General features: G+C 44.5%; 1 protein-coding gene across 14 annotated transcripts in view; it reads right to left on the bottom strand.

Annotated features, from left to right (window-relative positions):
- Window positions 1-24,217, bottom strand: part of PARD3 (par-3 family cell polarity regulator) — a 670,780-nt gene extending 646,563 nt beyond the window's left edge. For all 14 annotated transcript variants that reach the window (XM_030321422.1, XM_030321420.1, XM_030321421.1 and 11 more), the window contains exon 1: window positions 24,083-24,217. In XM_030321422.1, coding sequence (XP_030177282.1) covers window positions 24,083-24,202 — 120 coding nt within the window. In that variant the 5' untranslated portion in view covers window positions 24,203-24,217. The remainder of the gene's footprint in view (window positions 1-24,082) is intronic.
- Window positions 24,218-26,034: the final 1,817 nt, after the last annotated feature.

Consider the following 26,034-nt stretch of genomic DNA (forward strand, 5'->3'; position numbering starts at 1 on the left):
CATCAGGCTCTGCACTGACAGCACAGAGCCTGCTTGCAAGTCTCTCTTTTGCCCCCCCCCCGCCCCTCTTCTGCTTAAGTGCTCTGTTTCTCTCTCTCTCAAAATAAATAAATAAACTTAAAAAAAAATTTTTTTAATGAATGGTTCTTCAAATCTCCAATGACCTCAATCACCAAAAACTTGCACAAGTATCACATAATTATGCTTTTGAAACCCCAGAAATCTAAATTCATGATTTCAAGTTTTGTCCTTATTTCCTTAATTTTGCACTTTGAAACCCATACCCTGTAGAAGGTTAGGATAACCCAAATGACTGTCAACTATTTTGTGTTCTGGTCAAAGCTCTGACCCATAATCATTGACTAAAAGACCAAATGATGGGATAACATTCAATGCCGGAGTAGCCCAAATGAACAAACAATACCCTCAATGGATAGGAAAATATCTCTTCCAGAAGCATGGGCCTTATAAGGGAAATGGCAAGTGGTCTATTAGGAAATGGCAGAAGTCCTCTGACATTCTGAAAGGCATTGTAAATACCACTGCCACCTGAGAAGACTGACCAACAATTTTATGAATGGCAATTGAAAGTAACTAGTCAGAGGCATCTCATTACTTCTGGGGATTAGAAAGGAATGGAGAGGCCTGCCAGTGTATGACTAGGAACAGCATATGAGATCCACACGCTGATCCAATTAATGTGTCTATTTAAATAGCATGCTCTAAAGATCCACTTAAAATTGATCCATTTCTGATGCTTACTGCTTATTTCAGACATTTTTAAAACTTAAAACTGAGTTTGATGACTATATTTCTTCTCCAATACGTGTGTACAGCTCTGTTTTTAGAAGGCAGAAAATGTCATGTGGATGACAAAGAAAAAGCAACTAGGATGCATCAGCAGTTGAGGTGGAGCAGACACCAAAAACTGGTACACAGCTGCAACGCCTTTACGAAGTTCTCTGAAACAATTAGCCTCAAAATTGTCAAGTAACTGAAAAACCTCCAGGACTTTTATATGTTTTCTCAACCCTTGGGAGCCGTCACAAAAATCCCAGTAAATCTATTACGTACCTCAAGAATACAAGGTGAAACCCAGTCCATATGAATAGTACTAAACAAGTACAAACTAACCCAAATATAATAGATAACAAGGACAAATTCCTCCCATATACTGGGGGACAGTGCCACAGACACAAAAGGACAAGATAATGATTCCAAAATGGCAGAATCTTAACAAAAGACAGGTGTTGTTCAGACAACCAGATGAAGTTATTTGCCTCAGTCAGAAAGTGAGTGGCCACACAGATGTGGCATGGAAACTGCTAAGAGTAGATGCATTTTACACCTGGTCTGAACAAGGTTTGGGAGCATGCTACATAAACGTAATGCTGTTACTTAGCATTTTTGTGTCTCGTTAAAGATGAAAAGAATCCCTGAAGACCAAAAAGGCAAAGGAAATGTATGTCTTTTTTTTTTTTTTTTTTTTTTTTGAGAGGGAGGGGAGGGGCAGAGAGAGAGGATCCGAAGCAGGCTCTGTGCTGAGAGCGGCAAGCCCAGTGTGGGGCTGGAACTCACAAACCACGAGATCATGACCTGAGCCGAAGTCAGAGGCTCAACCAACTGAGCCACCCAGGTGCCCCAGAAATGTATGTCTTAAAGCGGACAGAAGATAGACTTCATAGCCATAATCCAGTCAATTAGCAGCAAAGTTGTGAAAAATGTCATCCCATAGCCAAAACACACAGCAAACAGGCACCTGACATACACTGACAAAGCACCAACAGGCCAGTCTCATCCCTGTGTCTGGAAAGACAGAAGTGGGCCATGTGGATACATGGGAAATTATCTAGACACTAGCAAACCTCTGAATTCCTCTCTGCATAACATTCTCAGGAAAGGGGTTTTGAGCTATTTTATACACTGGGTTTTGAGCTATTTTATACAGAATCCCATCCAAAGAAGCACTTTGTGTCTCCCTGAAAGTACAGAACACATTGATGTAGTTACCTTTTATCTCCCACTTCATCACTCTGCTCCATTAACATGGAAGGATCTAGACGCTGGACATAAGATCACCCACCACCACCAGCACCACCATGGCACCAGCTGCCTACTTTGGGCCAAACTCTAGGTCAGGCCCTTTACATATGTACCGCTCATTTAACCTTCAAAGAGAAGATACAGGAATGACAGCCTGGCTAACAGATGATCAAAATGCGGCTGGAGCCCTCATTCCTGGCCCCAGGGACTCACAGCTACGACACTGTCATCAACTGACCCACAAGGCATCCCCAGCAGAGGCAGGAAGCAACTTCGACGCCAGCCAGGTGTATGCTGGTGCAACTTTTCTGGAAAGCAAACTGGCAAAATATATAAACTGAGAGCCTTTAACATGTCCATGACTTCCCACCCAATAATTATACACTTAAATATCCAAACTGTGGACCACATCTTAAGCACTGAGATTACTATGATATTTTTATATGGTAAAAAAAAAAATGGAGGCATATTTCCAATAGGCAAATAATTAAATATATATATATCTGTAAAACATTTTTTTTTATTTATTTATTTATTTTTGGGACAGAGAGAGACAGAGCATGAACGGGGGAGGGGCAGAGAAAGAGGGAGACACAGAATCGGAAACAGGCTCCAGGCCCTGAGCCATCAGCCCAGAGCCTGACGCGGGGCTCGAACTCACGGACCGCGAGATCGTGACCTGGCTGAAGTCGGACGCTTAACCGACTGCGCCACCCAGGCGCCCCTATATCTGTAAAACAAAATACTATACAGTCTTTGAGTGTATAGTGACAGTTTTTAAGGACATGGGAAAATGCACATATATCAAGTAAAATAAGGAGGAACAATTGTATATGAATCTTCACTTCCACTGTTTAAAAAAGTACCTGTGTTTATACAAACACAGACAAAAAAAAAAAAAAAAAAAAAAAACAAAGAATGAAAATCCTAACATTTTAGATTACTCTGGATGGTGACATTATGGGTGAGACTGTCTTCTATAAAATCATCTATGCATCCCAAGCTTTCTATGTGTTTTATTGTAAACGATTAATGCTTAACATTTTTCAAGAAAACGTTCATCAGGCTCACCCAAACCAGTGCCTCCTGTGCTCTGCGTGCTGACTCATGAACTACAGAGAGAGTTCATCTGCAGGAGCAGATTGTCTGAAACACTGTGTAGCTTTGGGTTGGGATAAAACTTGTCATATTCTTGGTTAATTATTGATGAATCGGAAATTGCCTCATTTCTTAAAGACTTATGTGCTTTCAAAGGCAACAGCAACACTCTGAAGCCTGTAATCTGGTGTGAGCAAGCAGTTTCTAGACTGTAATAGGATTACTTGTGGTGTTCTCATTCAAAGGATAAAATCCAATAAAATAAATTGTAGAATGTATTTGTTTAAATAAAACACTTGCATATTGTCTTCCACTTCCTCCACCAGCACTAATTTACCAATCAGTCAGATCCCCAAGGAGGCTTGCAACAGTAATGATGCTGATGCATAAACAACCGGGAGGGAGCGGGGGAGGAAAATTATTTTGCTGGCAATAGCACAGAGAAGCCACGACAGATTAGCTGAAAGTGACAGAAAAAGGAAATGTAGAGCCTTTGCCCTCCCCCAAAATAAGGGGGGACGGGGGGGACACAAGATCTTCATTGCCCTGATCTACCCCCTACCCCACTGGAGCACTCACTTCTCTCCTAGTCACTACTGCTGAAGAACCAGCATTCGTGCAATACAGTGGTTGTAAGAGAAATGAGAGAAGAAAATAAAAAGGGGGAGAAAATTAGACAATGAGAAAAGAAATGAGAAAAGAAAAGGGGGAGGGGGGAAATAAAGAGTATCCTCTTTAAAATGAACCAGGAAAATTCAAGTTACAGCTGAGTCAATACCAAAAAAAATTGAAAAATAAAAAAAGATGAAAAGTTTTTCCTAAATATTCCAGCAATGAAAACCAATATAGATTTTTTTTAAAGATTTACTGACCCACATAAAAACTGACTGCATGTCTGTAATTCATGGATTTATATAAGAAAATAATTTATTATTTGAAAGACATCCTATGACTATAGAATAAACCCCAAGGCTTCTCCTGGACAACTCGGAAAAATTCCTTCCATCCCAGCCTCCCACATGCACTCACATGCATGGATGTGGTGTATGGATGCACACGGACACATACTCAGATGACCCACACATGGACACACACCACACAGACACACACACACTTTGCTGATAATGTCAGAGCAACAGAAAACATAAAATAATCCCACTGGAAGAAACAAACACAAGGGAGAGACTAACTCTATTTTAAAGTGCTTCTTCCTCTATTCAGTAGGGCAATATAAAATACAATTCTTTTCAGGGCGCCTGGGTGGCTCAGTGGGTTGAGCGTCTCACTCTTGATTTCAGCTCAGGTCATGATCTCACGGTTCATGAGACCCAGCCCCGCACTGGGCTCTGCGCTGACAGTGTGGAGCCTGCTTGGACATGGCCTTGTTATAATGTTCTATGCCACTCAGAGAGGCACAGAAGTCTGTACCTGTCACCACAGAGCAAGAGCTCTGCAAAAGGCCACCAGCCAGTTCAGACCACCTGAAGCTAAGTCTGGGCAGCCCTGACAGTCACAAGCAGAAGCAGCTGGCCTGAGTCTACATGACCCGAGCTGAGCATCCCTCAATGCTCACTGTGCCGCTGGCAACCGCCAAACCAAGGCTTGCAAAGCTGCCAGCCCACTGCCAGTGCAACACCCTGTCAGCAGTGACAGTGCCACAGCGGCCCTAGCCCTGCCCTCTGCAGGCAGCACATCAGCACGTCAGCCTGGGCCGGCACTTCTCCTCAGGAAGTTGTGGTCTAAGCCAATGCTGCACTCTTGATTTAAAGGCCAAGTTCTTCAAAAGAACTGCTTCCACCTGCTTGGGAGGAGACGAGAACGAGGGACCTGGTGAGGTGGGAAAGCGGGAGACAGGCCAGTGCCACTTCACACCACTCAGTGAGTCCCCAGGGCGCCTCCTCCGTGAAGGGCCTGGGAACTCAAAGATACCATCCTTGGGCTGCAAGTGGGCGTCCTCTTGTGCTTCCTGCTTTGACAGCTTCATGGGACTTCACCTGAACTCTCCAGACGCCTCCAGGATGGATGGGTCAGTCCCTGCAGAAGGTGCATTCGCCCCACACACTCTGCACGGATCTCTGCCTTTGCCTGACGCTAGGGGTGAAAAGATCCATGACGACAGAACACAGTCCAAAGGGTCTTCCCAATTCTGAGACAAAAGGTGAGTAGTGACAGCGTTGCAAATACCCAGTTCAGGCTGCCACTTCACTTTCCTCACTCAGCTCAAACACGTTTTCGTTAATACAGCTGCACCTGTTCTGCCATTATCTACGTTCCACAGACGCCACTGCTCAGAGTACAGCTAATGCAAAGAAACACACCTTAATATTCATTCAGACCTAACTATGAAAGATAAAAAAAAAAAAAAAACTTCTGGCCCCACACAGCCAAAGGAGGATTTCTTAATCAACTACCGCATTAGTCATAGTTGCCCTGCAGTTGTCAAGGACCCAGTTTTTCCACAAAGGATAGATTTCACCCTCTTTTATCCACTTTATGGACAAGTCGTCCACCACCTGGAACTTGCACATCCACCATAATCTTTATGGTGACATGTGAGCACAGTAAACCCACCATGTCAAGCCACAGTTGTCAGCAGCGTAAGGCAGAGAACACTATGGATTTTTCATTGGAGACAGGCAGCTAGAATGAGCACCACACTCAGAAGCATTTAAGAAATCCCTCCTGATGGTATCAGCTTACTTTCTCTTAAAAGTTCATCCACTTTTAATTATTTACAAGTAATAAAACATGTAATAACACAGTCGAAATTATTGGGGAACATCCTTTCAAAAAGCATGTGTTAACGTAATGATTCCTTGTATCCCTTTTAACTTGATTTATCTAACTTTGAATCTCTCTGGACTGTGGGTGGGGAGTCAGGGAAGGCACCACTGGGCCGTGCCTAGGGCTGTGGACCAGTGTGGCCCCAAGCAATGGTATGTGGTGCCTAGAGGGAAAGAAGCCCAGGGCCAGGCAGACAGCCCTGAATGCCACCTGGGGAGTGTGGGGGTACTGTAATGGGAAGCCTCCTAAGCATTGGGAAGCAGCCTCCTAAGCATTCTGAGCAAAAGAGCATAGCTCTGGCAGCTGTGAAGAAAGAATGGCAGGACCAAGGTGAGACGGAAAACAAGGGAGAGACTCCCAGGCCAGCGGACATGTACACAGTCAAAGGAATTGGGAAACTCTGCACAACTTTGGGGAAACAGGAGCGTCAGCTCCATCACTATGGGGCAGACTGAAGAGGGGTGCAGGGAGATAAAGGAGAAGTCAGGCTGGGGTCTGTTTTCAGGCTGACAAATTTGAATTTTACTTAGAAAGCCATGCAGAACCCATGGACTTCTCTGTACTAGAGAGTGCCGTGAGGTTTACCCTGGTGGAAATACATAGGGTAGGTCATTTCACATGGGGCAGATGTTCATGAACCAGGAGCTAGCCATAACAAATTCTGGCTGAAGTGCCTAATGCACACTGATTTTACGTAATGTGTCTCATTTTAAGCAAAACTGAATGAATGTAAACAATACCACATTTAGAGCATTACAATGGAGTTGCCTCTTACTCAGAGTTTAGGCTCTAAGTGGCAGGGATGGAACAAACTTGACATACAATTAAATTATCCTTAAAAACGCCATTTAATCACCCATAAGCACAAGGAGGTGCTCCCACGGCTGGTGTGGGGGCGGGGAAAGGGACGGATACCACAGGGTTTCACTAAGGGGGCAGCGCTGTAACTGCCTTCACCTTTTCCACTGTCTGTTTTTGCTGAGCGTGTAGGATTTGATCCATTAAAGGGAAACATGCCTGTGATGCAATACTCATAAGCTTTTACCAAAACAAATAAGCAAAACACATTAGAAAGATAACCAGCACCAGGCACTTCTGGGGTGCCTGAGTGGCCCAGTTAAGCATACAACTTCAGCTCAGGCCATGATCTCACAGTCATGGGTTCAAGCTCATGAGACAGCTCATGGGTTCGAGCCCCACATCAGTCTCTGTGCTGACAGCTCGTAGCCTGGAGCCTGCTTCAGATTCTGTGTCTCCCTCTCTGCCCCTCCCTGATCGTGATCTCTCTCAAAAACAAATGTTAAAAAAAAAAAAAAAATTAAACATGGCACTTCTTTGTCAAATGGTATATAATTTAAAATATTACTGACAGACAAAAGTCAATCTCCACCATTTTCCAGAATCATATCTAAGGAAGATAAATTCATAATCAAGTTCTAACCAGTATGTGGATTATTAGAAGAATTCCCTCTGAACACTACTCCCTAGCAGGCTGATGAAACTACTTCATTTCCTCATCTGTACATGAACTTGAGGGGTACTCTGGCTTATTTACCTCAGAGGACATTCCAATAAAGGAATCACAAGTGGCACAAACACTTTGAACTTCTTAGAGATGATGCCACATAAATGTAAGGTGTTATTACCATTATCTCTCTCTACTGTAGAGCCTGGGAAAGGTGTCAGATCTTTGAACTCATGAATGATGAACATAAACTACTTCTTAGGTTTGTCAGCTTCAAAAGTTCAGGATATACAGTTTATGACCAGCACCCAGGACAAGAATAGGACAATTTTAAAACATAACACAAAACAATTTTTTAAAAAAACCTAAATGTTTACTGTTACATGCAACACACACACACACACACACACACACACACACGGACGCATGACACTCATACCGCAGAACAAAGATGGCCACAACCCACACTAAGAGCTGACCTCCTTGCATTAATAAGTGAAGTGGACATCCCCTCCCCTGGAATCCAGGCCACTTAATGACTGGTTTGGCATGCAGAAGAGAGGCGTTAATGATGCTGTGCTGGCTTCCAGACCTAGGACTTAAGAGAATGGCAGTGTCCTCTTCCTCTTAGGACACTCTCCTTACGAGCTCTGAACCACAGCCTGAGAAGTCCAACTACCGCAAGACCTCCATGCTAGAGACACTATGTACAGGTGCTCTTGTTGTTTTCCTTTTTTGTTTATTTATTTGAGAGACAGCAGGTGACTGTGAGTGGGGGAAGGGCAGAGAGAGAGAATCTCAACAAGGCTCCGCACTTACTGCCACTGCAGAGCCCAACACGAGGGTCAACCCCACAACCCGTGAGATCATGACCTGAGCAGAAATCAAGAGCTAGACAACCGACTGAGCCACCCAGACACCCTTGTTTTCTTCTTTTTTCTTTTTTCCATATACTGTTTAATAACACGCCATGGAATATACATAGAGCAATGCTGGCTTCGATGAGTATTAAAGTGGCCTTTATATCAAAACAAGGGCTGAAGGGCATGGGAGGTAAGCTTGGGAAAGAGAGGCCTCATACTTTTTTAGACTGAGATAGAAAATTTGCCTACAGCAATTTACAAAACCAAAGGGCACACAAATCCCTCCCTCAGAGTAACAAACACTCAAATACATACAATGTTCCTAGGAACGTGTGCACAGTCTTTGGAGGGGTTGGGGGACCATCCCTCATTACACCCTGCCTCTGCTGCTGTGCCCAGTCCCAGCTGAGCCCAGGCTTCCAGCCAACCCCACCGAGTACCACACCTGTGAATGAAGCCATCTAGGACCCTCCGGACCAAGTCATCTGCCAGCTGAATAGCCCCACGTAACCCCAAATGGAGAAGAATCACTCCACTGAGCCCCACTGAATCCAAATTTTTAACCCACAAAATCATGAGACGTAATTAAATAGTTGTTGATTTATGCCATTAAGTTTTGTGTAGTTGGTTATGCAATAATACCTAAAAAGACATTAATTTTCAAAAAACATTTTTACTAATCGATTTACGGTTAGGTGCTATTTGATACTGCTAAATAACATAAAAAATTCTTACATGGGCATTGCTCTCAGGGCTACACAATTCAGTGCTAGGAAGTTCTTGTAGTATATATGAAGGCAATGTTTTAAATATTACAAAGAACTGCACTCTGCTACTCTGAAAGCACTTTTGAGGAAATTACTTCCTGTTGTAGTCACTTCTCAGCAGTTATGCCACAAACGCTGTACGCACAGTGCTAGGTTCTCAGCTTGCTAAATGCACAGCACCTCAGGGGCACAGGGGAAGACCTGCAATGGCCTCCAGAGGGTGGCTATGTGAGCCCAACCTGACAGCTCAAGCAGTCCAAAGGATGGCTGGCAAGTTCTGCATGAAGAATGACAGCTTGGGAGACATCACAACTCTGGACTTCAAATTATACTACAAAGCTGTAATGATCAAGACAGTAGGGCACTGGCACAAAAACAGACACATAGATCAATGGAATAGAATAGAAAACCCAGAAATAAACCCACAGTTATATAGCCAACTAATCTTCAACAAAGCAGGAAAGAATATCTAATGGGAAAAAGGCAGTCACTTCAACAAATGGTGTTGGGAAAACTGGACAGCAACTTGCAAAAGAATGAAACTGGACCACTTTCTTACACCATACACAAAAATGAACTCACGATGGATTAAAGACCTAAATGTGACAACTGAAACTTATGGTTTAATGAAATCCTAGAAGAGAACACAGGCAATAACTTCTCTGACATCAGCTGTAGCAACTTCTTTCTAGACATGGCTCCTGAAGCAAGGAAAATAAGCAAAAATAAACTGCTGGGACTACATCAAAATAAAAAGGTTCTGCACAGCGAAACAAACAACAAAATTCAAAGGCAACCTACAGAATGGGAGAATGACATATTTGCAAATGACATATCTGATAAAGGGTTAGTATCCAAAACATATAAAGAACTTATACAACTCAACATCCAAAAAACAAAGAATTCAATTAAAAATGGGAAGAAGGGATGAACAGACATTTCCCCAGAGGCATTCAGATGGCCAACAGACACCTGAAAAGATGCTCCACATCACTCATCATCAGGGAAATGCAAATTAGAACTACAATGAGCTATCACCTCATATCTGTCAGAATGGCCAAAATCAACAACACATGAAACAACAGGTATTGACAAGGATGTGGAGAAATAGGAACCCTCTCGCACTGTTGGTGGGAATGCAAACTGGCGCAGCCACTCTGGAAAACAAGACAAAGTTTCCTTAAAAAGTTAAAAACAGAAATACCTTATGATCCAGCAATCTCACTACTGAGTATTTATGCAAAGAATACAAGAACACTCATTCAAAGGAATACATGCACCCCTATGTTTACAGCAGCATTGTTTACAATAACCAGTATGGAAGCAGCCCAAGTTCATGGATTGATGAATGAATAAAGAAGATGTGGTCTATACATACCATGAAATATTATTCAACCATAAAAAAGAATGAAATCTTGCCATTTGCAACCATGTGGATGGAGCTAAAGAGGATAATGATAAGTGAAACAAGGCTGGTCAGAGAACGACAAATACCATAAAATTTCATTCATATGTGGAATTTAAAAGACAAAACAAACAAGCAAAGGGAAAAAAATAAGAGACAGAAAGACAAATCAAGAAACAGACTCTTAATTATAAAGAACAAATTGATGGTTACCAGAGAGGAGGGGGGTGGGGAGGGTGAGTGAAATAGATGATGCAGACTAAGGAGTGCACTTGTGATGAGCACCAGGTGATATATGGAAGTGTTGAATCACTATATTGTACATCTGAAACTAATATAACACTGTATGTCAAGTAAATGGAATTAAAATTAAAACTTAAAAAAGGCTTGGTCACCTGTTCACTTTTCACTACTTCTAGTAATATGCAAAATGTATAAAAACAGGATATAAGGAGCCACGTTGACAAAAAATAACAATGCCATGTTGAAGATAACAAAACTGATCCATGGGCAAGCAAAGCCTCTGACCCACATTCAAGATGATGAGGCCTCAGACCAGAAGCACATATTTGCCAGCATCAGCCAGGCCACCTTGGCATTCTGGTTATGGGGGTAGGAATGGGTCAATGAAAATATTCCAAGAAGCAGAGTACAAAAGTGTGTAAAAGGAATCAACTACTGGCTTTGAAAGTGTGCCTGTGGGCACTATTTACTCTTTCTCATGGAAATGCGACATCCTAAACTGCAAGGACATCAATTTGTCATAGTGCAGTAATTCACAGTACAGGCCTTGTGGTCAGAGGGGTCTGCCTAAGAAGGCCAAGCCATCATGCATCAGATGTGCAACCTTCTGCAACCTTCTTACCTCTTTAGCCTGAGTGTCGGCACCTATAAACTTGGGATTGCATCAATCCTCCCCCAAACCATTCTACTGGATTAACATATACACACACAAAGCACTGAGCCTAGCATTTAGGGCCTGATACACAAAATGCCCCATAAGTGCTAACCATTACTGTTGACAATAATGGTATTACTACCACTATTTCCTGATACCACTTGTTTCCTGATTTCCTCCTACCCCTCTGAAACTCCTCAATGAATTGGGACTGAGAAAACACGATGGGTATCACAGTTAAAGGTATTTTCTCAACAACTCCCCAACCAGATAGGCAGGTAAATAGTGCCTCCAATACAGCATGTCTTGTGCAAGAGCTTTCGATCATCAGTGCTGACCTAAAAAGCTTAATAGCATCAAAAGCAAAGACTAAGCTCAAAATACCACTCCCCTGCATCTAGAAAGCAGGGTAGTAAAAGCAGCCCAGGATGCAAAGCTCTTCTGCCTCAGCCTAAAGGTCTGAAGTACACCGTCCACCTACTAACACAGACTAAGAGCTATCTCAAACTTCCCAAGATAGTAAGTCAAATGTTCTTACAAAAGAAAAAAAAAAAAAGAAAGATAAATACGTGAGATGAGGGAAGCGCTAACTCAATGTATTAAGTCAATGGAAGCTCTTCACGGTGTATATTAAATCATTACATGGTACACTTTAAATGTAATTACATTTTTTTGTCAAGTATACCTCAGTAAAGCTGGAAGAAAAAAAAATACTCCAGAGTTAGTTTCTCTACAGTTTTGTTATAAAACAGGAAAGTTATTCTGGAAAGTTTTTGAAAGCATTATTCATCACTTTCACTAGCAAAGCACAGAAACAAAGGAAATTGTGAAGGGAAGAGAGATGTATAAATTGCAATTTCCGGTGCTGCTACATCTCTTTTTCGTGTCCTGCATGAAACAAAAACTCAGAATTTCAAGGGCCCTCATGTGAAACAATGTTTATAAACAAACACTGGAAGGGATCAAAGCCAAAATATGAACGTTGCACAATCAGATAAAGTTTTATTATTTTAATCACTACCTAGCAACTTCCCTAAACACATATGGAGAGACGGAGGAAGCATTATTTTAATAAGATGTTTAAGGTCCTCAAACAGAGAAAAATAACTTTCAATATTGTGATGTGGAAAACAGAAATGAGAGGAGGTGGTCCTCTTGAATACAAAGAGCATTGTTGGTAACCTGGCAAGTCTGACACAATAATACTGCCATGCCCAGAACCTGAGCAAGTCTTCAAGGCACCACTCCCTGTTTAGTATGATAAATAGGTCAGCTCTTGGGTGAAGTCTTCAGGTGATTGGTACTGGGTGCCTTTAGCTGAACTAAAGCATTAAAAGTTGCATCAATCTGTCAATCCTTATAACTGCCTACCTAAGCAGAAGACATTCTGTGTTCATTTATTGCTGATTTAGTTCCTTAAAATCACCTTCTTAAGATCCAGAGAAGAGTAAAGAAGTAGTAATGGGTGCATGAATTACAGAGAATAAAGGATTAGAGAGGTCACAAAAAAGTCTACTTTACCACTTTGTTTTATAACTCAGATCATCTCTTTGAGCTCCAAGGTATTGTCAGATCTACTGCTAGTTAATAAATGCTAGAGTTCTTCAAAACGTGTCTGCATTTATAAGTATAAATATTACTTATAGTTTTATTCTTTCCAGGGTTTGAAAGATATTTTTAAATGGAAAATGTATAACCAATGTCTTTTAAAAATGAGCACAAATTTTACATAATTTCTTTGGATTCAGCAGTATGGCAGCCACAAATTGAGAAAGTAACAAGGTCTAATAGTAAAAATGAGAAAGTAAAAAGCCAACCAGGCTAAGAAAGTTGGACAAACACATTTCTCCTTGATCTGTAAGAGAATCAGCTTTAACACTAGATGATCAGAACATTTGTTTTTCTCGATTTCCAACTGATTCACTAATAGATACTAATACTGGAATTGCTATAGTACTTTTACAAGAAAAAAAAAGTGGCCCTTTAACAAATTATCCTGGAAAATGACACCTGGCACCACAAATCAAATAAAAATCAATCACTTTGTGAATCAGCCATTAAAATTGTGCCTAATCTATGTTTAAAACCTGAAGAAAAAAAGATCTAATATCGGCTAAGAGTCTGTTACATGAGAAGTAGTATTGACATTAAGTCACTTAATGTTCATTACTGCCACCAAAAGATAGCATTCCCAAACTACAGATGGGAAAACTGAGGCTCACAGACCTTGTGGGACTTGCCAAAGTTCAAAACTACTGGAAGCCAAAACCAAAAACTGGAAAAGCTATTCCACAATGGACATCTTGGAAAAATCTAAATCAGTGTCACTGGGATTTCATTTCTTAAATCGCAGAAGAATGTTTCCATGATTTTTTAGGGAGAACAGTTTCACCACAAATTCAAGTTCCCACATTCAGCGCGGTTCTAATGAGGATGGGAAAAAAACAATTTAGAAGAGCTGATTCAAGTGAGCCTTAATCACTGGCAACCATTCCCAGCAAAAATGAAAGAACCGTTCAGCTAATACCTACTCCATTTTACCCCTACAAGGTTTTTGGTTTTTTGGTTTGTTTTTTTTTACATTCTCTCCTTGAACCCTAACAACCTCATGAAGTAGGTGGCACTACAAGCCAAAGATCCTGGGCTCACACAGGTTACCCTTCTTACTCTTAGATACACAAATGGTGTACTTGCTCTTCTGAATCCTGGTCCAGAATGTGTCACTCTCATGTGCCTGCCTCCTAGGACAAAAAGAAACATCCATAACCAAACTTTCTACCTTCGATCAATTGCGTTTTTATAAACATTTGTGTTTTAAAAAGGGGTCACAAAATACAAAAGATAAAACTGACCGCACCACAGAAAGTTCGGGGTTTTATTAGCTCTCCAAGTTTCCTTGAAAAAAATACATTCCTGAGAGTATGTGCCTTCAAAATTTTAAATATACTCATTTCATGGTTCTCACTTACAAATGCTGAAATACCACCATCTGCCAGATGTAGTTGTTTAAACAGCTATCAATCCAAGAGATGCACTTTCACTAATAGATCCTCTTGATTTGTCTGAAAGGTTTTTTCCAGATCTCTGACAAAGCGGTAAAAGTACCAAATCCTGCACTCAACTTTAATGGATTCAGTGATTAGTCATATCCTGTGTGGTGGTACATCAGGAACCAATATCCTGTACATTTTACCTCCCTCTTCTGCAGGTGCTACTGGCTGTAATAAGAGAAATTTAAATTTCAGTTGGAGTATAACCCTGCTGGGCAGAAACCCAGCTAACTATTATTCACATATGACTTTGCACACTGGGTTTCAGAATTATAAATTATGCATCTTAAATGCCTTTGTGATAGAAGAAAGTTTGTTCCCTGAAAAATAGTTTATTTTTTAATTCTAGATGTAATGTTCAACTTAGAAAATTAGAACACAGGCATAAAAAAATTTTCCAATATTTTTTTTTTATTTTTTTTTCCAACGTTTTTATTTATTTTTGGGACAGAGAGAGACAGAGCATGAACGGGGGAGGGGCAGAGAGAGAGGGAGACACAGAATCGGAAACAGGCTCCAGGCTCTGAGCCATCAGCCCAGAGCCCGACGCGGGGCTCGAACTCACGGACCGCGAGATCGTGACCTGGCTGAAGTCGGACGCCCAACCGACTGCACCACCCAGGCGCCCCTCCAATATTTTCTTAAAAGAAACAGAAAAAACCCAGTCTCCTGTCAACCACTTACACAAAAATGGCACCATTTTCGTCTTTTTAATCTGTTAATACAACATATTTTCAGTATTTAGTAATTTTAGGTTTTTGAGATATGCAGCAAATTATTTTCTGAAGTGTCAGAGAAGGAAACACTGATTTTTATTGTAGGATATCTTAAACAGGCCTTTTCAAAAATATAAACCCTATAGTATAGATTAGTTTTCTAATCTAAAGGGATGTGACACAAATAACAAGAAAAACCATACACCAGAAAAAAAATAAATAAATCTGAGTTCCAAAATATTAAGTCATACAGAATCTGAATTTTGAAAAACATCAAAAGTGGGAAAAATAATATTGACCTGGCTGTCATGTCTCAAACCACTTACATTTATATTGCCATAAAAATAACTTCATGAACACAAACATGTATGCATATGAATACACATACCCTACATTTAGTATTAGGTAATATTATATAGTTATACTTCGCAAAAGGAATAGTGTTATTAAGTCACTTCTGAGCATGTAACTTATCCTAAAAGACACTTATCTTGAGATGGTAAGGAATTCTGAAGGACACTCCAGGCAAAATATATCGTAACTTCCAACAGCATGTGTTTGACCTAGGGTCAAGCCCCATCGTTTCAAAGTTACAGAAGCAAAGTATTTTCACAGAAAGGGTGGGTGGAGTAAGAGATTCTGCACCCTGTCTGCTCCTCTGAAGAGCCACTGCACATCACTCATATCCCACGGTTCCACGAGCACCGTATCGAACAATACAGACTCGCTACGACGGTCTCTAGCTCAGGGGACTGGCAGCAGGAGCCCAGCCAGAATATCTCAATACGGGAAGATGAAGACAGGAAAACAGAGCCTCACAAAGCTTGTGAGATTCGCTAAAGCTCAAAATGTCTGAGCACCAAAACCAAAAACTGGAAAGACTTTTCACTATGGACACCTTTGGAACCTCATGAGCAGCCTTCACTCAACAAAGGCAGCTGGTGAGCTAGGCAGGAAGGAATCTCTGGCTGAGGGAGAACAGGTGAACAGTCAGGGGCCCCTTTAAGGAGGGAGAGAGGGTAACAGAAAGCCCAGGGGACCTAGAGGCTCAGCAGTCAAGAACTTACCAGACAGCAACAGGACAGAGTGGGCAGGCCCAAGAACAGAGGCCTCACACACCATAAGGGAAACTCCTCAAAATAGCCAGTGTTCACTTGAGGTTTCTGAGCACCTCTGACACAGAAATCCATGTTTTACAAGGACTCACAGAACTATAAAACACCTAAAAACTGAGCTGTGTTCATAGTGACTTATGTAGTCTATATTTTAACATCTTTACTGAGATGGAATCACAAACCATAAAATTCACCCATTTAAACTGTACAACTTAAAGGTTTTTAGTATATTCACAGAATCATATGATCATCACCAGTATCTAAATTTAGAATTTTCATTACCCCCAAAACAGACCCATTAGCAGTCACTCTCCATTGCCCCCAACCCCCAGCCCTAGACAACCACTACTCCACTGTCTCTACGTATAGCCGTGCCTATCCGGGTCATTTTGTATATACAGAATCATACGACATGTGGGCTCTTGTGACCGGCTTCCTTTCACACAGCATAACGTTTTCAAGGTTCATCCATGTCGCAGCATGTGTCAGTATTTCATTCTTTTTTATGGCTGAATAATATTCTAATGTATAGATAAACTGTATTTTGTTCAGTTGATGGACAATGGGATTATTTCCGTTTGGGGGCTGTTATGAATAATGCAATGAACACTCACGTACATGATTTTTGTGTGGACATGTGATTTTATTTCCATCGCACACATATTTTATAGTCTAGTTTTAAGAGAAAAAATTAAATAATTGACATTCCAAGTCATTTGGCTATGGAGCTTCAAACTTTGTTTCTAAGCTCCAATATCAGTTGATAGAGGAGAAAATAATAAGCAATAGTAATATTTAATGGCATAAATCACCTAAAGATGGCAAGCCAGACATAAGACACAGAGCTATGAAAAGAAAGTGATTTATACATACTTCTTCCAAACAAAATTTTAAATGACTAGAAAACAAATATATATATACACATATATATGTACATATACACCAGCTTTATAGTATGTTCACAGAACTCTGCATTTCTTTTCATAAAGCTTTTTCCATTTTCCATGTAAAACAGAAAAGACACCAAAAACAGGTAAAATCATATAAATTTACTGATTCCCCTACCTCTACTGCCACTGACCTTGGTCCAAGCTAGGAGTGTTGTATGAGTGGCCAAGGAGGAGGAAAGCACAGTGTGCAGACCTAACCAACCATCTTACCATGAGGAAAAGGAACTGTGGAAATCACCTACCTGGACCAGTTTTACACATTTCTTCCCATCTTTGAAAAAATACAGAGGTCTCCAAACACCTCCTGGGTAATCAACATCACTAAGCTGCATCCAACTCTACAGGGAGGTAAAAACCTCCCAGGGCAAATGGAGGACCCGCCTACAGGTTAGTGGTACAAGTGAGACTTGAAATATAACCTCTGTGACCAACGCATCCGGGTTCACCATGAGCCAAGAAGCACTTCACATCAGCCAGACTCTCTCTGTGAATCTCAGATCCTAAACATTTCTATTTACTGCTGGCACTTACCCAAGGATCCAACTGACAGAATTAGAGGCGCCAGACCCAACATAGGTATGTTTCAGGGCCAGATTCCCACACTGCTCTGGCCACCTGCCTTGAACCAGGCCCAACGCAAACCCTATGACTATCCCTCTGCCTGATCTGAAAACAGACTGGCCTCCTTCAAAAGAGCTGACACAAAAGAATAACTTCCAGGTACTCCAAATCACACTAAATCTTAGCTTCAATTATAATGTGTGTACCAATATGCCAAACACACCAAACCCTAGAGTGCTGGTCATAGTCTTCCAAGAAAAAGTATATTTTTTGTGTAAGAATGTGTGATGTGTTTATTCTCCACTTTTTATTTACTCCAACTGTAAGATTACTATGCAGAAGACGTTGCTTATTCAAGTAAGACTGAGGCAGGGCCACAGCCCCCAAGCATTCCACCCGGGGTTGGGGGGGAGGGGGCGGCAGAGCTCAGTTCTGTTCCATAGATAAGCACACTAAGTAGAAGTATGAGGTGGAGAACCTCAAACAGCTTGGGAGTCAGGGCCAGCCTCCCAAAGATGGGTCATCTGAGCCGAAGCTCAATAAATGAACAGACGCGGAGGGAGCAAGCATCCCAGACAGAAGAAACAGAAAACACCAGAGCAAAGGCAGGAAAGTGCAAGCAAGCCCAAATGGGTGGGGTATGGGATGGGGAAGTCTGGTGAGGGAGAGTCTGGAGGCAGGAGTCCCGAAAGGGGCAGGCTGGAGGCAGGAGGGGTCCCGCAAGGGACAGGCTGTGCTGAGGTGGCAGGACCTGGCCTCTAGGGAAAGCAGGTGCGGAGGCCCTTACACAGAAGAGTACAATGAGATTTGCATTTTAGAAAGATCAGCCTTTCAGATACACTGCATTTCTTTTTCACCTTTGAGAAGGTAGAAAATTTTAATAAAACAGTAACATTTACTTCATTTCACTATGTTTATGCTTGTTTCTATTGTCATTCACACACTGCAACAATATAACTGTTTTCCTAAAAGTTTCAATAAGCTTGTAAATGTGTCAACAGTTATATATGTATTTGCAGGAAAATCTCACAGCAACTGTTAAGATTTTTCATCAAAACCATGAGTTGTATGGTTTCACTAGTCAACAGTTCCCCGCCCCACCCCTGCCAAATAGAGAAGAGCACATTTTCAAGTGTCTGTAAACTCGTGTTTGTTTTTTTAATAACAAAATGATTCTAATTACTAGGTTTCCCTGCCTCAGTGACAGAAGCAGTGGCCCCAAAGGCCAGAGGCCACAGAATAAAGCCAATCACACACACACACACACACACACACACACACACACACACACTGCTCTTCTGACTGCAGTACTGTTTAGGCAAATACTAACACTTTTACCTAATCTTTAATTGAATTACCACTGCCTTCTTAAGAGGAAAAAAACCAAACAGGAATAATAGGATACTTGGGAAAGCTTCCCAGGAAGTAAAGCTGGTGAGTGAAACATTAGTGATTCAGATCCAGCCCTGAAGAGTTTCATATTCATCATCTGTCCAGCACTCACATCAACCCTGCAAGGGAGTAGCCCACTTTAGTCATGAGCAAAATAAAGTTCTGTAGGGTTCATTTGCTCAAGGTTAAATGGTAATAAAAAATAGTCATAACAATAATAAATAAACCTATGTCTCTAAACCCAAACCAAAGCTCCTACCACCCCCAAGAGAGGAGGACTATGGGGGAAGCAGTGAGTTAAGGGGTTCCTGCAATTCCCCTCCCTCACTTTACCCTTCTTCCTCTGTTACTCAGCACTCAGCTAGCAGCACTTAGACTGAAGGCAGATCCCATCCAAAGAGCTATTCCAGACATCCTCCCAGAGGACCACTAGTCCCTATTACTACCCTGCCCAAATAACCTAGTCCTTCCTGTACCATCAAACTGGGTAACATCCCACTGGTCATGCCCTGGCATTCAGAGTTTTCCTCCTGATCCTGACCCACCATCTTGCATGAATGCTCCACAGGAGCCAAACTAGCCCTGAAAGCCTGAATCACCTGGGATCACACAGTTTCCCTTCATACCATCCCCTCCTTTCCACCTCTCAGAAACGCAGCAGATGCTCTCCAGATTCTCATGCCTGGACCCCACGGCAGACCTTGAGAACCAAAACATCTTAGCCAGGCAGGTGCTTTTTGAGATTACTCTAGTACCCAACTAGGAAGCACTTGCCCTACAGTAAGGTTAGCTGCCCCACTCACTAAGCCCAATACCAACCCTAGTGACCAAATGGGACCCCCCCCCCACCCAATGCCATAATAACCACGCATGTCTCTAAAATCTGGAATCAATTACTGTCTCTAACACCCTGTTGTTAATTAATGCTACCACCTATTATTGTTTTATGTACCCATCTTGTCTCCTAGATTATGTTCTTCTTGAGTGCAAGGATTTTGTCTTATAGTTCTCCATAGAACATAACATTTTGTACACAGCAGCCCTTCAAATACTAACATTTTTTTAAATTTTTTTTAATGTTTATTTATATTTGAGAGAGAGAGAGGAAGAGACAGAGCATGAGCAGGGGAGGGGCAGAGAGAGAGGGAGACACAGAATCTGAAGCAGGCTCCAGGCTCTGAGCTGTCAGCACAGAGCCCGACAGGGGGCTCGAACTCACAAACCATGAGATCATGACCTGAGCTGAAGTCGGATGCTTAAACGCCACCCAGGTGCCCCTAAAATACTAACATTTTTTAAGCAAGCATGAAGACTTTCTCCTAACCAGATTTAGGATGTACAGCAGGAAAAATGGGAAGCCTCGGGGCCAACCTTGATTCACTCAAAATTAAGGAGTGGCCAGCAAAGAAAACTCCAGAAACCAAGGGCACCACACTAACAAGTCACTGCAGTTGGTGCTCTGTACCCTGTGTCCATCAGGATTCAGGGATGAGTCAGGCTGCAGGCACGAGAAGAACGAACAGACACATACACAGCAGCCAGTCCTCCGATTCCAAGCACTCAAGAAGAGTGCCTGCAAGAGAATTCTCAGTGTCTAGCAGAACACCCTCCTTAGACAGGGTCAGGATGAGGATGGGAAGACGGAGATGGAAAAGCCAAAGCATCTTCACTCGTCAGCGATCATAAGCAGAAAAACATTTTTTCACTAGAGGAAAAAAAAAATGCTATGACTAAGTGTAAGCCTTCAAATATCTGCTTATTGAGGACATTTCTGGTATTAAGTCACACCACTCCACTGCCCAGAAAAATTGATTTGTTTAACCTGAAAACAGCTCAAATATAATGCCAAATATAATAGCCCCACCACACTACAAAACGCTTATAGCAGAGAAAGCTTTGGTGACTTGGGACCTTTATTCTCCCTTTTCCATTCTTTTTTTTTTGGGGGGGGGGCAGACTTAGTTGATTTTTATTCAAAGCCACAGGATCTTTCCACATTTTCCCCACCAGACAGGGGTCTGTCATGCCACATGTCACCTAGCAACTCAAAACACCTCTCCACAACTACCCAGCTACCCAATTCTTCATACAAAATTTATCTTATCCTATTAAACAATAAGGGATAAAGAAGAGATAAGAGGATAAAATTTACAGCAAGTCTTAATATGTTTGCTTCATAATCACCTTAAATAAAATGGGAGAAATGAGAAGAAAGACTGAAGTTTAATCTTAACCATTACCTAGCAATTTCAGAAGAAAAAACACAAATGAACCTAGAAGACACTCAGACTCTTGGAACATCTGAGAGTCAACAGTCTTGTGATTCAATGATTAAACTTTGTGTCCTACAAAGCCCATCTTAAAATTCACCCACTGAACTGTGAATTGCACTGAAAGAGCCTTTAAATAATTTTAGAATGCCCTGACTCATCTCTGACTCCTGCCTCTCGTTCATATCCAACTCCAATGCTACCACCACCCTCTGATAATCATCCTCCCTTCCTTCTCCACCTGGGGATCTCACACTTACCCTCTAAAAACTTAGCTCACATGTCCCTTCTCTTAAGGATGCCTTCCCAGACTCTCATAAGGGAACTGCACTCCCTTTTCCATGGGCCCAGGTCACTATGGAACAACTACCACTAATATTTAAAAACACTAGTCCAAATATATTACCAAGGCTCCTCAGTTACATCTACCCAACATCCCAGATGCTCCTCTCCTCACGGCCCAATCATGTGCCCGGACACACCACTGGTCTCCTTCACTGGAAGGACCATGGAGCCTCTTGTCCTAGACTCTCACATTCCAATTTCCACAAAGCAGCCAATGGGCCCCCTACATGTCCAGCACCCAGAACAATACCTTGGACACAGTAAATGTTTAAGAATTTCTGTGGGAAGGAATGAATGATTCAATCAACCAAATAACTACATTTGTATCTCCCAAACAGCCTTTTTTTTTTTTTAATTTTTTTTTCAACGTTTATTCATTTTTGGGACAGAGAGAGACAGAGCATGAACAGGGGAGGGGCAGAGAGAGAAGGAGACACAGAATCGGAAACAGGCTCCAGGCTCTGAGCCATCAGCCCAGAGCCTGACGCGGGGCTCGAACTCACAGACCGCGAGATCGTGACCTGGCTGAAGTCGGACGCTTAACCGACTGCGCCACCCAGGCGCCCCCCAAACAGCCTTTTTTTAACCAAAGTCCATTGTGCGCATAACGAAACAGAACTCATTTTAAGCGTGTAAAACAAGTAAAATGAAAGGAAACGTCCCTCACCTCTCCCTATTCAGTAACTCAGGCACACCACAGATTATGTATTATTGTATTTCTCTTTCCGTTCACAACTTATTTTGGTTTCCGAAGTACATATACAATCTGATTATTGATTTAGAACATTTATATCATAAACTGCCATTCATAAACAGTCTTTTTAAATGCTAAATGTAGATGTGGAGAGCATGTTTCTTTCCCCTTGTCAGCAATGTAAGATAAACGGATGCCAATTTCCACTAATTTTATTTGATTTTCAATAACAGTTCAACCAAGTGTAAGGAACGTTTTAGAGCAGTTAAATAAAGTCAACACCTTCCACCATTGTGTCAGGTTCCTAAATGGCCCCAAGATTATCTTGAAAAGGCCAAATTCATGCTATTCTTTCCAATATATACTAAAAATCAAACAATAGCGTAAAAAAAGTTTTCTCCCCTTGAGTTCAGAGAGAACTGAAGGATGCTGCCCCCAGCACCCTGTATACACCCAGACTGGCAAAGCCCCCGTGTACTGCCTCAACGCCCACAGAAGCAAGGGCTACTCCACTACCGGGAACAAATGAGAAAATGCTTAAGTGACCTTGCTGTCTCCACAAAACGTTACTCTACAGCAAAGGAGATATCCTCAGGTGCTTGACAGAAACTTCGGAGGTGTAGGCTGTTGTCAAACACAGACAGCCGATAAAACAATTTAACAAAATGCCTTTTCACTTCTGACACATTGTAGAGGAACGCAGTTGAGTGGAGACAATGTTATCACTCCACGAAGAAAAAGGGAAATCTACTCCACTCCTAAATCAGACCCTGGCTCCGCAGCCCCGGCACCATATGGAACTAGTTCCAGATACGTAAACGCTGAGGTCCTCGCAGGAAAACTTTTAATGCAGTGACTGACTGCAGGGTTGTGCGTTTTCAAGGAGCGCTGCACGCCAGCCTCTCCTGCACCGGGATTCCGTGCCCCGCTAACGTCCGCGAGCCGGCGGAAGCGGGGGTACCCCTGGGGGCAGCCTTCCCGACCGCGAGCCGGCGACTGTCCCCCAGCAGCCGGCCGTGCCCGCGGGCGGCTCCGAGGACAGGGCAGGGCGCTCCGGCTCGTTCCCCCGCCCGGGCGAAGGGAGAGTTGGAGCACAAATGCGGCCGCTCTCCGCCGTGTGTGGAATATTTAAACTCTGCTCCAACCTAAAAAGTTCCCTTTCCCCAGCCTCCGCCGCGGGGCCTGGGAGCGGGGAGAGGCCTGAGGCTGGATTTCAACCGCCCGCAGCCGCGGCCGGGAGAGAGGCGTCCGGCCAGGCTTCGCCCGCGCCCCCCGGAGGGCTGGGCTCGGGCTCCGCTCCCAGGGCAGGCTCCGGAGGGGAGCCGGTGGCCGGAGCCCCGAGGGAGAGGAGGGAGGCGCTCGGCCCGGGAGGGGCCGTGGGGTCCGGCGCGCTCACCCGGGGCTGCGCCCGTCCCGCCGGCCCGGCCCGCGCCCACAACTTTGCCGCCCGCGGCCCCGGGGCGGGGGGCGCCCGCGAGGCCCGGCCCGGCCCGGCCGCCGCACTTTCCCTTTCCCCGCCTCCCATCCGTCTCCCTCCTCCCCTTTCCAGGAAGCGCCATATTGATCCCGGCGCCTTCCCCCTCCTCCTCTTCCTCCTCCCTCTCCTCCTCCCTCCCCCCTTCTCCCGCCCCCACCCCCCGCGCCCCTCGCGCCCCCAGCCCCTCACCTTGGCGATGGCCTTCCGGTAGCGGGTCACCGCTTGCTGGATGAGGCTGAAAACTTTCATGTGGCCGTCGCCGCACGGCACGACCACCCGGGTCCTCCCGAAGCACACGGTCACTTTCATGCCGCCGCCGCCGCCGTCGCGGGCCGGCCCGCGCCCCTCGCTGACCGCGGCCGGAGCGGCCCCGGGCCGGGGCGGCTGGACGCTGGGCGCGGCGGGGCCGCTGCACGGGCGCGCGGGAGGCTAGGGGCGCGGGCAAGCGGCGGCGCCGGGGGGCCGCTCGGCTCGCATGCCCGGCCCGGCCCGGCCGCCCTCGCCTGGCCCGGGGCTCGCCTCACCTCTCCCCGCTGCAGCGCCCGCAGCCTCCGGCCACCTGTTCGGCGTCTCGGCGCGCTCGGCGGCGGCGGCCCGGGGCTGTGTGGCGCTCGCGCTCACTCGGGGCCGCTGGGGGAGGGGACGGCGGCGAGGGGAGGGGAGGAGGAGGAGCAGGGCCGGGCACACAACACCGCGCACATGCGGCAGGGGGAGGCGCGGCCCGGTCCCCGCGCGGGGCGGAGCGCACGGCCGCAGCCCCACGCCCCCGCCGCCTCCCTCCTCGGGGCGCGGGCGGCCGCGGGACCCCGACCGCACTGCCCGCCCCTGCAGGCGGCCCTGCGCCTGGTCCGGCCCTGTCCCCGCGCCGCCGCGGAGGTGGGAGCCCGGAGCGCCCCTCCCCCCGCCCAGCCGACCCCCCGCGCCTGGGCACGACGTCCCCCACCCGCGCCCCTCAAGCGCCCCAGCGCGCTGCGGGGCTGCGCTCGCCTCGCTGAGCCCCTCCTCGAGGGCGCCCGCTCCACACCGCCCCCCCCTCCCCCGAGGTCTCTCCGGAACCCACCCCCTTTCTTTGTCACTTTTAATCCCCTTCCTCCGGCTAAGGGATTCAGGAGAAATCGTTTCTAGAGAAAACACTTTACTCTTGGCGCCGCGGACTCAACGCGCGGAGACGCTTAGGGAGGGGCCGTCCCCACGTTCCCCCAGGAGGACAGGGACCGGGCTGGGCCGGGGTGTTCCAGCCCAGGTTTCTCCTCCCGCGGGGGCCCTCGCGCGCGGACGTACCCCTCCGGCCCGCAGCTTGGCAGGGTTTATGCACTGGCTCGCTTGTTCGGCTTCAAGGCCGGGCGGAGGTTGTTATGCGTTAAAAGCAAAAATTAATCGGCTGCTCTGGGGAGAGGTTGGTGAGGCTTTGATTCGACCCAGCCTTTCTTCGGAGGCCACACTATTTACCTTGAAGTTTCCGGTGACCCCGTGATGACCCACCCGCTTCAACACGTAGACCTTAAACATCCGCAATTCAGATAATTTTATTTCTTAAAATTCTGCAACATACGCAATCCTCACGCAGATTCATGAACAATAAATATATTCCGAATGCCTTGGGGCAAAGCTGTGGAAGGGGATCCCCACGATGCGCCGGTGCTTAAAGCGGGAGCTTAAATCCCAGGAAAAGAAAGCGACTCCGTAATGAGTTACATGCATGCGGGACGTGAGACATTTTAAAACAAAGTGGACCGAGTCAATAAAAGTCATTGGCGCTTGTCTCTGTCTTAGTTATGAGCTATGATTCCTTAACAACTATGTGTCCTTGTGTTTAAAGAATGGCAAATGTCAGCAAAGAGTCGTTGTTTGCCCATCTTTCCCAAACCATACTAACTTCATTTTTGCCCGTTGTACCTAGCATATGTGAAAGCAATTAACAGCTCCCTTGAACTCGAGTAGAACTTCCTGCATTTGGATCAGAAAGAGCAGGTGATCGTCCATCCCTCCCATTCCATCTCCCATTTTAAAATAAGGAAACGAAGAAATCATCTACTTCCCAGAATCCCAGCAGCTTCCACTGCTCCACACTGCCCCAGGTATAGTTTGTCATAAAAAACATTGTACATCCACTCATCTACAGCCCTTGACCAACATATCCA

The sequence above is a fragment of the Lynx canadensis genome, chromosome B4 (genome assembly GCF_007474595.2).
Source record: "Lynx canadensis isolate LIC74 chromosome B4, mLynCan4.pri.v2, whole genome shotgun sequence".
Classification (NCBI taxonomy): domain Eukaryota; kingdom Metazoa; phylum Chordata; class Mammalia; order Carnivora; family Felidae; genus Lynx; species Lynx canadensis.